We start from the raw sequence: 17,817 nt of genomic DNA, 5'->3' as shown, positions 1-17,817 counted from the left end.
CTTTCTGCCTGCGTGCCTGGTCTTGTCTTTCCCTTTTCCAAAGCACAATTTGACCATTTTTGTACTAATTCTATTTCAAGCACATTTGATGCAAAAATTTGTAACCAGAGGGAGACTTCAGCAGTGGCACATTTCTTCTGCAAGGTAAGTTTCTAGTCATCCACACTTTCCATCAACTCTGATCCAGAGCAAAAACCAGCACCTTCTTCACCTCGGTTTGAATCTGGCATCCATCAGTCAGCGCTTCGTAACCCTAACGTTTCTCTAGTATCGCAGTCCGATTTGAGCAGCAGCCTAGGAACCAGCCGCTACGTGTTCAAAGTCTTGTATGTGATTAAAGGAGTCACTGCAAGAGACAATGGGCATTCTGGTTTCTTTGTGATACTAAGATCAGCTTCTTTACACATGATTTTTTCCAGGTAGTTTCTTCCTCTGCCTTTCTACTACATTTCATTATACAACCACTAGATTCCACTATGGTAAAGCGGAATTGCACAATTACACAAGTCTCTCCTTCCAATATTTCTAAATAACACCAGGCTTTCTTGTTAGGACCCCACCCCACCCTCCTCGATAATGGTTGCAAAGCACAGGAAAGGTCCTGGAGGATGACAACAGCATCATGCAAAGGATACACAAACTAATGTAAGTGATCAATCATGGGTGCCCAATGAACTCCTCCTGTAAAAACTGAAGGAACAAGAATAAATCCCCTTCTAGCCCTACCACTGACCCAAGGGCTGCTGCTCACTCATTTTTAAATCTTACATTTCAGTCACCGATGATGGCCTTCTAAAACACATCACCCTACTGAATTTGTTCTTAGAAAAGAACAGGGCATCTAAGCAGGATGACAGAGAGTTATCCGACAAGAAGTGAAAATCTTGGAGGCGTTTGGCTTTGCTGAACTCTGTCCTTAAAGCAACAGAAGGGACGTATGAGAATTTCATTTCAGTTTGCTAAACATCAGAATGTGCCCCATTCACACCCCCAAATGGGAACATGAGCACATTCTTTGGGCAAAGCTCATTCTCCCATCCCTAAGCCTGAGGTCACACAGGAAGAAACACTGACGGATCCAAAATAAAAAAATAAAAAAATTGCATCTTACCACTTTTCTGAGGATAGCACAGGGCAGCATTGGGCGTAGATAGCTTTCTCCATGAACGTTTGGTGGTCGTTGCTATGATTTGACCAGCAGAATCCATGTCCAGGAAGTGGACTTAACAGTGCAGTCCTACGCCTATTCCTCCCAGGAAAGTCCTACTAGGTCTTACTCCCAGGTAAGAGCTCATAGGATTGAGATTTTAAGAACTGTTCTTCTGGCCTTAAGTCAGAAGAGCAGAGGAGCTTCTCCCACGGGACGGTGTAAAAGCCGGAACGGAACGGAACAGGCCGGAACAGCCCCATTATATTAAAAAACCATACCAAAAACAGTGGCATGTGTTAGCAACACTTGAGAACAATATTTTAGGACTAAAACCATACCAATATTATATCACTATTAACCCCAAAACTCCCAAAACGACATCCGGAACAGAATGGGATGGCCGGAACGGCCACTAGGGAACGAGCGATACCAACCAAACTCACCAGTCATGCATAACTAAATGGCAGGGATGCAATAAGCCACAAAAGTTGCCCCGAAACCACGTTCAGATACCCGTTCCGGGCAAAAAAACGTATTGCGCAAAACGGGCCGTAACGGCAGCTTCCCTATGAGATAAGTGAACCAAACTCACCAGATGCACATAACTAGGTGGGACAAATATAGAAAGCTCCAAAAGTTGCCCCGAAACCACGTTCAGATACCCGTTCCGGGCAAAAACGTGTATTGCGCAAAAGCGGCCGTAACGGCAGCTTCCCAATGAGATAAGTGAACCAAACTCACCAGATGCACATGACAAGGTGGGACAAATATAGAAAGCTCCAAAAGTTGCCCCGAAACCACGTTCAGATACCCGTTCCGGGCAAAAACACGTATTGCGCAAAACCGGCCGTAACGGCAGCTTCCCAATGAGGTAAGTGAACCAAACTCACCAGATGCACATGACAAGGTGGGACAAATATAGAATGCTCCAAAAGTTGCCTCAAAACCACGTTCAGATACCCGTTCCGGGCAAAAAAAGTGCTTTCTATATTTGTCCCACCTTGTCATGTGGATCTGGTGAGTTTGGTTCACTTATCTCATTGGGAAGCTGCCGTTACGGCCCATTTTGCGGAATACGCGTTTTTGCCCGGAACGGGTATCTGAACGTGGTTTGGGGGCAACTTTTGGAGCTTTCTATATTTGTCCCACCTTGTCATGTGCATCTGGTGAGTTTGGTTCACTTACCTCATTGGGAAGCTGCCGTTACGGCCCGTTTTGCGCAATACGCGTTTTTGCCCGGAACGGGTATCTGAACGTGGTTTCGGGGCAACTTTTGGAGCTTTCTATATTTGCCCCACCTTGTCAAGTGCATCTGGTGAGTTTGGTTCACTTACCTTATTGGGAAGCTGCCGTTACGGCCCGTTTTGCGCAATACGTGTTTTTGCCCGGAACGGGTATCTGAACGTGGTTTCGGGGCAACTTTTGGAGCTTTCTATATTTGCCCCACCTAGTTATGTGCATCTGGTGAGTTTGGCTCACTTATCTCATTGGGAAGCTGCCGTTTAGGCCCGTTTTGCACAATACGCGTTTTTGCCCGGAACGGGTATCTGAACGTGGTTTCGGGGCAACTTTTGGAGCTTTCTATATTTGTCCCACCTTGTCATGTGCCTCTGGTGAGTTTGGTTCACTTACCTCATTGGGAAGCTGCCGTTACGGCCCTTTTTGCGCAATACACTTTTTTGCCCGGAACGGGTATCTGAACGTGGTTTTGAGGCAACTTTTGGAGCTTTCTATATTTGTCCCACCTTGTCATGTGCCTCTGGTGAGTTTGGTTCACTTACCTCATTGGGAAGCTGCCGTTACGGCCGTTTTTGTGCAATACGTGTTTTTGCCCAGAACGGGTATCTGAACGTGGTTTTGGGGCAACTTTTGGAGCTTTCTATATTTGTCCCACCTTGTCATGTGCATCTGGTGAGTTTGGTTCACTTATCTCATTGGGAAGCTGCCGTTACGGCCCGTTTTGCGCAATACACGTTTTTGCCCGGAACGGGTATCTGAACGTGGTTTGGGGGCAACTTTTGGAGCTTTCTATATTTGTCCCACCTAGTTATGTGCATCTGGTGAGTTTGGTTCACTTATCTCATTGGGAAGCTGCCGTTACGGCCCGTTTTGCGCAATACGTGTTTTTGCCCGGAACGGGTATCTGAACGTGGTTTCGGGGCAACTTTTGTGGCTTATTGCATCCCTGCCATTTAGTTATGCATGACTGGTGAGTTTGGTTGGTATCGCTCGTTCCCTAGTGGCCGTTCCGGCCATCCCATTCTGTTCCGGACGTCGTTTTGGGAGTTTTGGGGTTAATAGTGATATAATATTGGTATGGTTTTAGTCCTAAAATATTGTTCTCAAGTGTTGCTAACACATGCCACTGTTTTTGGTATGGTTTTTTAATATAATGGGGCTGTTCCGGCCTGTTCCGTTCCGTTCCGGCTTTTACACCGTCCCTTAAAATAGGATTGTGTGAATCTGTTGCAGCCCAGCCAGAACTGCTTGGGCAGGAGATGGCTGTTGCTGGGGGTAGGGAATAGAATTATGGCACCTCAGGTGCAGAGGCACGTGTACCTCTGGAGACAAAGGGCAGGGCAGAGGCTGTAAAGGCCAGTCCCACCCCAACACTCGGCCTCCTTCGTCTCAGCTCCCTCCCTTCCTTAAACTAGTATGGAAGTTTCAGTTTATTTATTTCGGTCATGGACCAGCACAGCAGAAAACATCATCAGCAATAATATTAGAAAACCCTGACAAGATGCATACATAAAAACACAGCAGTCTCAGCCTGAATCTAAAATGCAATAAAACTCTTCAACATCAATTTCCATTGGCTTATGGCAGCCACACAAAAACTGGCCACTGTTAAGAGTAACCTGAGGATTCTGATCTGATAGAAGATGTTTTAGGTAGCATTCATCTGATCTGCCAGGAGTTCGTTGCAAAACAGGGTTTATAAACGTTTGGCGCAAATCTTGGTGAAAGGAGCAATACAGCAGAACGTGGCCTACTGTTTCCACTTTACCCATCTCACAGGGGCAAACCCATTCTTGGTAGGGTATATTTCCAAACCTTCCGTCCAAAAGGTCTGAAGGCAGAACATTGAACCTGGCCAGAGTGAAAGCTTTCCTGAATTTAGGAAAATTCAAGTCCACCAGATATTTTGCATAAGCAAATGTCATCCTATTATCTCTAAATTCAGGGTACCTTAAGGCCAAACATTTTGCAATTCCATATCCCAAATACGCTGTTGAATTGTCATTTTAGCGTTTTCATAACCAAGAGCACCTAAGGCATTTGGTGAGAAGCCCAGATTTCTCCGTTTCTCATACAGCATAGATTAGCTAGACGTTCCCTTTGTAGGGAGGGCGGAGTAAGAATTTTTCCTTCCGCTAAATGAGGGCAGGTTTTTGCCTACTCCATGCTGGAAGTGCTATGAAAGGAGAGTGGATAAATATAGGGATGTGCAGGAACTGGCAATATATTAAAATAGGGACGGTGAGCACTCCGGCCCCTTTGGTGATTGGCATATCCAGAAGACCTGCTCCTAGCAAGCTGTGAGGCTCACGTGTCAGGATATGGTTTGCCTTTGGAGACTCTCCTGCCTCACCTCCTCCGAGCTGTGAGGCTTCAGGTGGGGGTGATGTGGGCTGGTCTCCCCACACTTGCAGAGTGTCATACATGGCAGGGGTCGGGTTTTCCTGACTCCTGGCTTTGGAGAATGCTCGCCCCTAAAGCCAGGCAAGTGGCCTGAGGAGGGACCCATTGATTCCTGCACTTTCACATGCAGATCCAAAGAGGGATGAACTACCCATATTATTCAAATAAAGAGGCCCTTAGTTTAACCCAAGCTCTGGTGTCTGTGACTTTATTCTATGCTTCCTTCTCCACTTGCAACTGCCTTTCCCCATTTGGCTTCGTTGCCTTTCTGCTGTTGTCTTGTGAAGGAGATCCCTGTGGTTCCAGATCATGTAAGGGACCCTAAGGCCTTTGCTAGACCTACCTGATAATCTGGTGGTGAGGAGGGGGCAGCCCGCACTAGAAGTAGCGCAGGCTGTCGCTCCTATCCACATGTCAGACGCGACGGGCTGCAGGAAAGCCCTGTCGCGTCCGCCATTTTTTCTTATGTTTAAAGGAGCTGGATGCACACAAATGCTCATGCGCTTAGGTAAGGTTTTTTTTTTAATCGTTCTCCCTGCTCCCTCCCACCCCCGGCTTCGATCCCCCCCTTCCCCCGGCTCCGATCTCCCCCCCGCCCCCTGGCTCTGATCTCTTCCTCCCCCCCCCCGGCTCCAATCTCCCCACCCTGCCTCCTGGCTCTGATCTCCCCACCCTGCCCCAATCTCCCCCTGGCTCTGATCTCCCCCCCCCCACCCTGATGGCCCGTCCGCCGCTTTTCCAATTGTGGTAGCCGGGAAAAGCAGCGGAACGAGCTACATGTTCGCAGTCTCGGGCTCAGCCCGAGACCACGGGAAATACCAGGCCAAAAGTGGTGCCCGTTATCCTGGGGCAAGGGAGGGTTGACCCCTGCCTGACCCCGGGATCCCCTGTGCATCATCTGGATGCACAGGGGAGAGCCCGGGGTTCACCCCGGGCTAACCCATAGTCTAGCAAAAGCCTAATTTGCTAGACTATTTGACAAATTTGTCAAACCTGATTTGAAAAGGATATTGTTCATTCATGACCCCAATATATATTTAACCTTCCCCATACTCAAAGGCTAGATCTACACTACTGCTTTATAGAGGTATTGAAGTGCACTGTTAACTGTTGGGGTTCTATCCACATCCCATGTACCACTTTCATAGTATTATTTCCTGCTTTTGATTCCACATTTGTAATGATTTGATGCAAGGTGTAGATCTGGCCCTAGTCATCATACAGAGCATATCTACACCGTAGAGTTAAACAGGTTTAATGGTCATTTCCTCTTCCTAGGGTAGTCTATAGTTCTGTCAGAGCAGCTACCGGAAGTCTCAGCATCATTACTAAATTACAATTCACAAGATTCTTTGGAAGACGCTGTGACAGCTAAACTGGTGTAAAACTGATATACATTTGTAATGGAAACATGTCCACAGTGGGATAAACCATTATTTGATTCTGCCTTCCTGCCAATATAGTTCAGTTTAAGCCAATAGATCTATTAAACATCTATTCCAGAGAAAATGGTATAAAAAATTCCAAAATCAGTATTAATATTAAGGAATTAATTTTAAACCCTGGGAGGAAATACATAGTAGGTATCCTTCATAGTCTTCTATCCATTAGTAAATATTGAGGGCAAATCTACAGAGTTTCCGGGGCGCCTGCAGTGCGCCCTGAAATTGATGATGTAGACAGTACCTTAAGAGTTCCAAGAAGAGGAGGAGGAGGAGGAGGAGGCCCCACATCGCCCCTCACGGGGACGGGGTGAAGAGTTGCCGGGCCCGGCGGCTTCGCCGGGGAATTGACTACGTCCTTGGCGCCGCCCACCTGCCCGCCGGCCTCCTGTTGCCGGCAAAAGAGCCACCCGGGCCCACCCGGGTCGGAGAGCTCGGTGGAAGAAGCCACCGCCGGCTTCTTCTGCTGAGCTCAATGACCCGGGTGGCTCTTTCGCCGGCAACAGGAGGCCGGTGGGCAGGTGGGCGGCGCCAAGGACGTAGCTGATTCACCGGTGAAGCCGCCGAGCCCGGCAACTCTTCACCCCGTCCCCGCAAGGGGTGATGCGGGGCCTCCTCCTCCTCCTCCTCCGCCTCTTCTTGGAACGCTTAAGGTACTGTCTACATCATCAATTTCGGGGCGCACTGCAGGCGCACTCCAGGCGCCCCAAAGACTCTGTGTAGATTTGCCCCTAGTGCTTGTACAGAGCAGGAAACAGATTGTAGCTCAGCATCATTTAATTCCTTTTTGCCCTAATTTTTGCAAATGCTTCTTTATATGTGGTTTCTGTCTGCAGTTCACAGTGGTCTTTGTAGAAATAGAAAATGTAGCTTCTTAACTTGGGCATGGTTTAAGTGATAACCTCTGATATCACTTAGTCACAAAGTTAATGTTTGAGTTAAGCCATAAAAGAATGAGATCATGTAACCTCTGACCAATTTCCAAGGGAAGAGATCCTTATAAAAAGAAGGTTTGGCTTCCCAGGGAAAGGTTTTCTCTTCTGTTGAGCACTCAGAGAATATCACCATTATGAGCTTCACTGGAAAATATGAACTCCAATCCCATGAAAACTTTGTGCCATTCATGAAAGCCATTGGTAAGTGTTTCATTTACTGAACTCTGTTTTGCTCCCTGCAATGTCATCCCTAATTCACAGCTACTTTAAAAAGGGGGGATTTGAAATTAAACACTAAGCAGGAAAAGGCAAAGGAATTTTATGTTACATTTGTTTAAAATGTCATTCTTGTAGATTGATAGCAGACCTTGTCCAGTTTATGCTTCTTACTTTTCTACTGGTACAATGTACTTTGGATTATACATCTTTAAATTCTGGACGGAGCATAGTGGTAACACATCATTTTAAAATCTGTGGTAACATCAACACCGCAAATGGGGCATTAACCTGATCCACATTTATCCAATTCTGTGCCTAAAGGGGTTAAATCCGCTGTAGTGGCTAAGGGTATTTTTTTTATCAGAGATGCTTTAAAATGGTGTTACTTCAGTAAAATATTATGTGAATATAACACCTACATTTTCCAGAATACTCATTTGAATTGCAGATCAATTCTTTCTCCCCCACCCCCCACCCCTGCATGATCAACAATCAGATGTTAACAAAAATAGTGCCAGGAAGGTTCATTAATTTGAAAATGTTCTCAGGGTATGAGCTGTGAAGTCCTCTATTCCCCTCACCATGAACATCCTGAGTGGTCTTACCCAAGCCATTACACAGACTAATGGGCTCAAGTTACAGGAAGCCAGATTCCAGCTGGACATCAGGAAAACCTTCCTGTTAGAGCAGTACAGCAATGGAACCAATTACCTAGGGAGGTTGTGGGCTCTTCTCCCACACTAGAGGCCTTCAAGAGGCAGCTGGATAGCTATCTCTCAGGAATGCTTTGAGGTGGATTCCTGCATTGAGCAGGGGTTGGACTCGATGGCCTTGTAGGCCCCTTCCAACTCTACTATTCTAGGATTCTCTCAAAGCATAATACTGGCCTTCCTTGCAGGACTCACATGTTATAATGCAGAGATACTGCATGTGGGCCAGTTGAAATGCTCTAAAGCCCTATATGCATGATTATGTATGTGTGTGTATGTATATTCCATAATCTGGTCTTTATAGAGTACTTCCTCTCATTTAGAGTGCAGCCATTCTATTTACAAAACAATTCTACTGGGCACACAAACCCACACAGGGTTGTGGTACATGAGGCTTGTGGAAACAGCACATCTGCCTTTCTTTCACTCAACCCAATGAGGGGTCCTGTTGTAAACTGAAAACCAGCACATCCTGTGCACACAGAGAGACGAGCTACTGCTCACCTCTAAATGCACCAATCTTCACTTTGCACATGTGGATGAAAGCAGAATTCAAGCACACTGGCAACACTGGACTTACTAATGTGGATATTCACTTCCATGCAGATTGCTTGATTGTCCATCTCTGAATTCTTTGCCTGCCTCCTGCAGCTCCCAGGCAGGAAAGTCTCTTGTGCAAACCCCGTCAAAATGAATGAGAGCTGCCAAAGAATATGGAAGTGGCCTGTGCAGCTCCTGTTCATTTCAGCAGGTCTTGTGCAGGAGAACTTCCCACTGGAGTGTGCTGAACAGTTGTAGAACTTCTCATTCATGAGTATCATCAGTCAGGGAGCCAAATAATTTACAACCTCATTACACAAAGCGTAATATGAGTAATAATGAGCGCCATCAGACAAGCGTTTTATTGCACGCTTGTTACTGGGCGCTCACAGATTTTCGCAGGTCCCTCTCACGATGTTGTCTGCCTCCCATGTGCCTTCCACCCCTTCTGGGCTTCTTTGCACCACAAAAAAACACCCTAGTAAGTCTGACTTATTTTCAAAGATGGAAGTTGCCGCCAGGGCCGGTGCTACCATAGAGGCCACTCAGGCGGCCGCCTAGAACGCCAAGCTAAGAGGGGCGCCGAGCACAGCGCAGCACACGTGCGTTGGCTGTGAGCCAGCCCGGCCCGAGGATTCAGCTGGGCCTGGGCGGGCGAGATGGCGCCCCGCGCCCGCCCAGCTGAAGTGAAGCCAGGGACGCTGGGGTGGGGGTGAGGCGGTTCCACATTCGGACTTCTGGAACGTGCCCAGAAGAGAAAGAGAGAGAGAATGTATGGGTGAATGGGGTGCATGGGGTCTTTGAGTGAATACATGTGTTCATGCGTGTGTTTGTTTGGAGTGATGCTGAGTGTGTGTGTGTGTGTGTGTGAGAGAGAGAGAGAGAGAGAGTTGGGGGGGATGATTTGGAGGTAATATTCCTATTAAATAATACATTTTAGACCCATAAATGTTCCTTTCCAATTTGTTTGCTATAATTGGCATGGCATATTTCTTGTACTTTAAAATAAATTTAGTAGTTTCAAGTTTTGGGCTTCTTATTTTTTTCCAGGAAACATATGTTCTTAAAAATCAAAGTTGGCATTTTTTGGGTGGTGGTGGTGGTGGTGAAAGTAGCTCACCTTGCCTATGGCGCAAAATAGTCTGGCACTAGCCCTGCTGTGTGCAGGAGAAGCAGCATGATCAAAGCGGCCCACTGAATGGGCCACGTGCATGTTGTTTATTTCCTCTTTCAGAAGAGGAAGTAATGAGGGACAAACACGCAGGCGGAGAAGCGACGGTAAGTAAACATGATTTCTGCACCACCACCACCGTGTGATAACACTCATAGTCTGGGTTCCATATGACCCCTCGTTTGCAACCCCAGGTATGTTTGCTCAGACGAAGGGCCTACTGTGTTCTTTTGCCAGATTCCACCAGGCTCTGCCCCCTGGCCTTGCCCAGGGGGCCATTGCCTTTTAAGCCAAACCACAAAGGATACTTCAGAGAAGCTGTACCTGGAAAAGAAGTAGGTGAAGTTCAAAAAATACTGTATATAATAGAAACTGCTTCAATAATTGATGCCACCAGCATTGTCTTTTAACTAATATATCATACATTTTAACCATTCAAAGCTAGCTATAGAAGATAGACATTACAATAGTCTGTTCCCATGATAAACTTTATTCCACACACATCTTTGTCACAGTGCTCCCTTAACTCTGGATTCGTCCTTTTCGTTAGGGCCAATTTTTGTTTGGTTGCATCTGTTCCAGATCTTGAGAGCTAAGCCACTGACGGTCTTCTTTTTTGCTCCGTGGGTAGTACATTTATTCCTGTCGATTTCCCTCTGCTCAGGTCTTTCTGATGAGTTGATAGAAAAGGGCAAGGAGGTCAAAAGCATCTCAGAAATTGTGCAGGAGGGCAAGAAGTTCAAGGTCACCGTGACAACTGGCAACAAGGTGCTGACTAATGAATTTACTATTGGAGAGGAGGCCGAGTTGGAGACCCCAACAGGAGAGAAGATTAAGGTAGGGTATCTCACTTTTAATTCACATATGGTTTCATCCTCTAAACAAGAACTGGTTTCTTCTGAGAACCCTCAGATCCAGTCACAACAAATGTTCAGGACCGACCTATCATTAAAGAGACAGAAGCTAATATTCCATATGAAGATTTATTGGTGGCGGAAATGAGATCCTATCCATTGTATGCACACATTCCCCACTTTATGAAAACAGAGACACTCGTGACATTTCTCAGATAGCCACACTGAAAAAGTGCCTCAGAACACATAAAAAAGTCATGTTCCTTGGCCAAATTTCATGCGTGGAAGAAAACTTAAGATCATTACACGTTGACAAGTTGTGAAAACCGAATGTGAATATCTGAACTGGGGCCCAAACTATACTTCTTTTCTTTTCTTCTCCCACAGTCCGTTGTTCAAATGGAAGGAAACAATAAGCTAATTGTCAACTTGAAGGACATCAAGTCAGTCACTGAAATAAGCGGAGACAACATCATTAATGTAAGATCAGCTAGAATGGGAGTGTCAAACTTACTAAGCCATTGTGGCCTGACCTGCCTCTGCCACCTTCAGGGTTGGGAAGCAAAAGCTACTAGTACCTCAAAGGCGGGGACATGCCCATTGTAGTCATGCTCTAAATCAGTGGTTCCCAAACTTTTTCAGGTCACCGCCCCCTTGGTTCCACAAACTCATGCCCAGTGCCCCCGACCCTACCCTTTAAAAATCATTATTCAGAAAAGAGGTTTTCAGCAACCTGCTAAGGAAGATAATAACAATAAAATTCAAAACTGTAACAATTAATTGAATATTTATTCAAAATCCAATTACATTTTTTTAGTTTATTCAATTAAACATAATTGATGAACTTGATCCAGTGATATCATCTTTACAAAGTCTGATAGTCATTTAGCAAGAATATTAGATATCACATTTGGTAACTAGGGTAGAGTACCTCGCTATTCTGTAAATTCTTAACGCTCCTCTGAATCCTGCTGGTCTGGGCGCCCGGGCTGAGCAGCAGCGGCTGAGCGGAGGAGATGAAATGAGAATGAAAAAGGGGCTGTGCTGCACATGGCCCCTTTAAATGGGAAGCACCCGCCACAGGCTTGCTGAGGGAGGGAGGGAGGGAAAAGAGAGCGAACGCCTCTGTTTTGCAGCCGGTGTGGCGAGGCACACCAAGCAGGGTATGTCTGTTCGTTAGCATTTTCGTGCTTTTGAAACATTTCAATTCACTGTTAAAAGGATTCTTTTTAAACGGTATTAATACATGTGTGGATTCCTCCCCTATATGGCTTGGGACCAAACTACCTTCTCCCATAAAAATGTCCCTGAGTTTTAAGACCTTCTGGAGAGGCGCTTCTCGGAAAAGACCACCTCGAGCGCCCCCCTGCCGCCCCTTTGCCTCTTAGCGCCCCCTGCTGCCCCCTTGCCTCTTAACACCCCCCTATGCAATCCCGCCGCCCACAAGAGGGCAGTACTGCCCACTTTGGGAACCACTGGTCTAAATGTTTATGAGCAGATATGCTGCCAACCACAGCTACAGGAATATGTACTTTCTCCCAGTTTCAGTGGAATTGATGGTTTGTTTTAAAATTCAAGTGGAATTTTATTTATTTATTTATTTATTTATTTATTACATTTCTATACCGCCCAATAGCCGGAGCTCTCTGGGCGGTTCACAATTTACATATTTCGGTAGGAAAAAGCATAGCCGGCCATGTTGCAAAGTGAGACAATGGTTTCAGGAAGCAGAATAGGGTGACCACTTATGAGTTGCCAAGGAAGACAAAATTAAACACCAAAAAAGAGTGCAGACATTTGCATAACATTTGCATATGTTATATACACTCGTGCAAATTTAGAAATCATAATAATTTAAATAAAAATATCCACGTTGATGGGTTCTTATGGTTATTTATCTTTAAACTGGAACTGGCAAGTCAGCATTTCAAATAAAGGATGGTTCTCTGGCAGCCCTTCAAATAGGGGACTGTTCTCTATAAAAGAGGACACCTGGCCATCTGATGCCGGGGTGGGGGACTGCCTCCTAAGTCACAATAACATGAGTAAGACCAGACCACACAAATAGCTCTTCGTAGATAGGGTGACCATATGAAAAGGAGGACAGGGCTCCTGTATCTTTAACAGTTGTATTGAAAAGGACATTTCAGCAGGTGTCATTTGTATATATGGAGGACCTGGTGAAATTCCCTCTTCATCACAACAGTTAAAGCTGCAGGTGCCCTGCCCTCTTTTAAATCTAGTCACTCTAGTATAGCTCCTGCACCTTTAACTGTTGTGATGAAGACAGAATTTCACCAGGTTCTCCATATATACAAATGACACCTGCTGAAACTCCCTTTTCTATGCAACTATTAAAGATACAGGAGCCCTGTCCTCCTTTTCATAGGGTCACCCTATTCATAGATAAATGCAGCAAGAAGGGTGATATACCCCCCCACACACACACACACACAATATACTGTCTCTTACAGCAAATATTTATCTCTCGCCCTGCCTCAGTTCTTTGGGTGTGTTTTTTGTGGGGGGCATGTTTTCAGCCCTATGAAAAGAGGAGGCAGAAGGCATGGTAGTGGATTATGTTTGCTCTTTCTCAGGCCATAGCTAGACCTAAGGTTTATCCCCGGATCATCCTGGGTTCGTCCCTGCCTGAACGCTGGATGCCCTGTGTGGCACTTAGATGAACAGGTTTGACCCAGGACAATCCTGGGATAAACCTTAGGTCTAGCTACGGCCTCAGCCTTCTCCAACCTGGGCCACTCAGTGCACTTCATGGCCGAGCAAAGATGTTCCTCTCCATCCAGAGATTTGGTTCAGCATCCAAATCCTGCCCTGTAGTCACTGCATGGCTTTGTATTTCACACACACACATGTGCATTTCTGACTTGGGCTTTTCATTTTTATTTAAAACTAGAATATAGTTGGTTTATTTCAGTTTGGAAGGTATCTTTCAAAGTGAAGTCAGATTTGTGGGTGTTGAGCATCTGCAGAACATGGAAGTTAAAGCTCATGTTTTTCTTTTCCAGACACTGAGTGTGGGTGACATTCATTACAAGAGGATCAGTAAGAGAATCTAGACATGCTGTGTAAAAGTGGTACAATAAAGTTAAATTTATACAAAAGTTTCCATTGCTGTCATCATCGTCATCTAGCCTGCAGGATATGAAATGCACAGTTCAAATAAGGCAGATGGATCCGCTCACCTTCTCAGTATAGATGGGCTTAAAACTCCATACACATGTTTTGAAGGCCTGGCAGTAGATCTATTCAAACCTACTTCAAAATGATGATCGACACACACTGGGAATTCAGCCTATTGCAGTGGGGAGTCACAGTACGTGGTTTAGAGCTGTTGCTCCAATGGTCACCTCATTGGTCTGTTGTTTCTCCCTTTGGATAAGGGCCTTACAATGCAATCCTGTCCGTTCTCCAAAAGCATCTTGTTAACCTTTTTGTTCTTTATTACTTACCACCCTGGGTATTATTATTTCTCTGAAGGGCAGGATATAAATCTTAAATAAATATTTGTCGCCAAATGGTGGCAAATAAATATTTGCTACCATATCAAGAATCGTCTAGAAATCATTTACAGTGTTTGTCCAAATGTGCCAAGAACAAGAAAGGGAAAAAAGAAAACACTTTTGCTGATCTTACCATTGGAATCAGAGGAGAGCAGACAAAAAAAGCAAGGAGCAAGGAAGGTAACCAAAGTGAAGTTTTGCTCACTGACAATCGAAATATTCCATTCATGACATTGTTGCAACCGCATTTACTTTGATATGCAACAAGCTGGAGTAAGGAAATTTGTCATCTTCCGAACGGTCAGCAAGCACCAGAGTGCCACAGCATTCATATACTGCATTGGTTGCTAAAAAAAAAAAGTTCTGACCCTAACCCTTGCCTGTAACAATTGCATGATTAGCTGTAGAGCTGTACAACAATGGAACCAGTGACCCAGGGAGGTGGTGGGCTCTCCCACACTAGAGGCCTTCAAGCGGCAGCTGGACAGCCATCTGTCAGGGATGCTGTATTATTATTATTCTTAGTAGTAGTAGTAGTAGTAGTAGTAGTAGTAGTAGTAGTAGTATCCCACCTTTTGCCCAATACTGGGCCTTTAAGTTGGATTCCTGCATTGAGCAGGAGGTTGGACCCAATGGCACCTTCCAACTCGTCTATGATTCCATGATTCAACAGGAGGTGGGTTTTTTTCAGCATGTAAATGCAGTGACAGCTAAAGCTTCACCTACCAAAATTCTGCTTGACATGTAGCTGTTGACACACAAGAGCTACATCAGAAAAAAAGGAGGGCGCAACACATAACACAGATGTTGCAAGTGTTTGTCAGGGATTCACATCTGCAATGAACCATTTCCCCCCTCCACTCAAAAACGATTATAGACAAAACAGAAGCATGACTTTCTTCCTTCATCTTTAGTTTCTACTATTGGCGTCTGAATTTAGATGGGAAAGCAAATAATTCTGCCCACATCTACACAAATGAGAGATAGGACTGCAAGTGGAAGGGCCAACCCTGACTTCAGGATGAGCAGCAAGGGAACAAGAGGCGGGAATGTTGCAGTTAGTGATAATTTGCAGCGGTGCTGCGACCTTCTGGTGGCTGTTGGCCTGGGGAGCCAATTGGGGCTGGGATTGGCTCTGTGGGAGGAGGGACTTCAGGGGCAGACCAGGGGAAGAGCGTTCTCCCTCTGGTCTGCCACTGTGTTATAAATTGCAGCCCAGGCTGCCCACCTGGAAGTTGGAGAAGACATCTCCACCTCCACTCCCCAAAGGGTGACGCATCTTGCTATGGACAGAGCTTAGCTGCTGCAGGGCAGAGAAGGAATTTTACCTGCAGGTGCAACTGGCCTGGCAAGGCAGGGTTTTTGACTTCCCTGCAGCAAGAATAGTAATGTTAGGGGAGGAGGAGGAGGAGGAGGAGGAGGAGGAGGAGGAGGAGGAGGAGGAGGAGGAGGATAAAAAATCTTCTCAGGTTGTGTGGCAAATACTCTTGCTGTATCTTACATCACAACTTTATTGAAGTAAGCTTTTGAGGCTTTGGGCTGGATTTTAAGGGTATTGGGCGGTATAAAAATGCTTCAGCTATTGGGTGGTATAAAAATGCAATAAATAAATAAATAAATAAATAATTGCCCACTTTCCATGGTGGGGATCCACTTAAGGAATCTTGTGGGGTGGGGAGCAAGGACCAGCCCAGTTCAGGAGTAGGCAACCGTGCCACACACCCAGGGCTCACAAAAATGATTCGCATCATGGTGAGCTCAAGACTCCTACCTCCCCCTCCTGCAGGTCGAAGCATCTGTCAGCATACAAGCTGCCGAAATACTAGATCCACGCCCTATTCCCCAGCCAGATCGATTCAATCTCTAACCAGTAAAAGTCGTGGCTAGTTGTTTAAACCTGCTGAGAGCTGGGTGTCATTTATTGCCTCCCTCCTTTCCCCTGGACTCCAGCTTTGCTCTGCTGACAGATTTTCTTTGGGCTCTCTCTGTCTCCACCACTAGGATCAAATTCCCTCACACGTTAAGTGCGACCTTTTCTGACCCTGCAAAATCAGGGGATATTGCCAAATACAAATGTCATTTGTATTCTACTCTCCTTCTAAATTTCATTAGTTAGTTTTTTTAAAAAAGAAAGAAAGAAAGAAAGAAATTCTGTATATACTCTAAACAAGCTCTTTGAAGTTGACAGTATCCACTAGTTACAGTGACACATTTATCCTAAATCCCTACTTGATATTCAGTGACAGAATTCACTAAAGCGGGCCCTCTCAAATTCTCACACAAAATAATTATGTGGAAAATGCATTTCCCCCCCTGAAAGCAACCTAAGTTAACATGAGCATAAGCTTATTGATTACTTTAGAAAGCTGGATGGCTGCAATCTTAAAAGAAATGTAGCCATCAAACACAAATAGACAAGACTACTAAGCACCTCAAGTCTCATTTTTCCAAGGAAGGAAAGAAGGAAGGAAGGAAAGAGAGAAAGAAAGAAAGAAGATGAACTGTTTGGGAATTTGAGGAAAATTTATTCCTCAAGGAGTAGGACTATAATCCAGAAGTGGTAGTACGACAATGGAACCAGTGACCTAGGGGGGTTGTGGGCTCTCCCACACTAGAGGCCTTCAAGAGGCAGCTGGACAAGCATCTGTCAGGGATGCTTTAGGGTGGATTCCTGCATTGAGCAGGGGGTTGGACTCGATGGCCTTGTAGGCCCCTTCCGACTCTGCTATTCTATGGTTCTATGAAGAAGGTTCCAGACATTGATGGGGGGTGGGGAACATACTTACCTTCTCCCTCTCTGAATGCTCTGGCCCTCCTGGCACACTGTTTCAGCACTGTCCCCAGATGTACATATAAACGGGCAAAATGATGCTTTTGTGTGCATGACCCAGCCCCACCTGAATGAAATAAGGGTTGAAGCTAAGCGTTATTGTAATCGTTTTATTTGTTGTTGTTGTTGTTGTTGTTGTTAGTGAAGAGAGGTTTTGACATTTTCGGTGAAATATCTGTGAACCAACATGCTGGGTATATAGAAAAATGATATCTGTCTGGAGCTGTCCTGAGGAGAACCAAACCCTGGGAATGAAACCCTACTTTCCTTGGCCTGACCCTTGCTTCTGTTCAGAAGTGAAAGGGCGGATGGGGCACCAGGCGCAGGGCTATGACGACACATCTCCAGGCTACAAAGGAACCTGTTATTGCTTCTTCTGGAAGATGCCAGGTGAAATCTCATTGGTGGGCTCAGGCATAACCTGGATCTGCTGATTCTGCAGAGCTGCCTCTCTCATCTTGTAATACATAAATTCGTTCTGCTGGAACATCCGCAACTCCATCTCAGATTGAATACGCATCGCCTGAAGGGAGAGAAACCAAGGAGGGGGCCATGATATATACAATTCCGTTCTGGTAGTCAGGATCCAATCCTACTGGTAACCTATGGGGAAGCCCTTCAACTTCAAAGCCCTGTTCTGATCACAAATGGCTAACATTTTCACCATGTCATACTTCAAGATATGTATTCTCTAGAAATACATATTGCCCATTCCTGTCTTATTCAATCACTCCTGGCTTCTAAGATTTTCTTTAAATGAAAGATTTCATTGCTCACCTTACTAATAGAGCACAGTTTGTGCA

The 17,817-nt window shown here is 45.4% G+C and overlaps 2 protein-coding genes across 3 annotated transcripts in view; one reads left to right on the top strand and one right to left on the bottom strand.

The window, feature by feature from the left end:
* The first annotated feature begins 7,302 nt into the window (after window positions 1-7,302).
* Window positions 7,303-16,051, top strand: FABP1 (fatty acid binding protein 1). The gene is made up of 4 exons (XM_063147544.1): window positions 7,303-7,370; window positions 10,474-10,646; window positions 11,051-11,143; window positions 15,971-16,051. Exons 1-4 carry the CDS (start codon window positions 7,304-7,306, stop codon window positions 16,049-16,051), a joined length of 414 nt encoding a protein of 137 aa, XP_063003614.1. The 5' UTR covers window position 7,303.
* Window positions 16,052-17,215: 1,164 nt separating this feature from the next.
* The window catches only part of SMYD1 (SET and MYND domain containing 1), a 44,477-nt gene continuing 43,875 nt past the window's right edge, over window positions 17,216-17,817 (bottom strand). For both annotated transcript variants that reach the window (XM_063131537.1, XM_063131544.1), the window contains one exon: window positions 17,216-17,537. In XM_063131537.1, coding sequence (XP_062987607.1) covers window positions 17,379-17,537 — 159 coding nt within the window. In that variant the 3' untranslated portion in view covers window positions 17,216-17,378. The remainder of the gene's footprint in view (window positions 17,538-17,817) is intronic.

Source organism: Elgaria multicarinata, chromosome 1, assembly GCF_023053635.1.
Source record: "Elgaria multicarinata webbii isolate HBS135686 ecotype San Diego chromosome 1, rElgMul1.1.pri, whole genome shotgun sequence".
Taxonomy (NCBI): Eukaryota; Metazoa; Chordata; class Lepidosauria; order Squamata; family Anguidae; genus Elgaria; species Elgaria multicarinata.
This window is presented reverse-complemented; position numbering and strand designations above follow the sequence as displayed.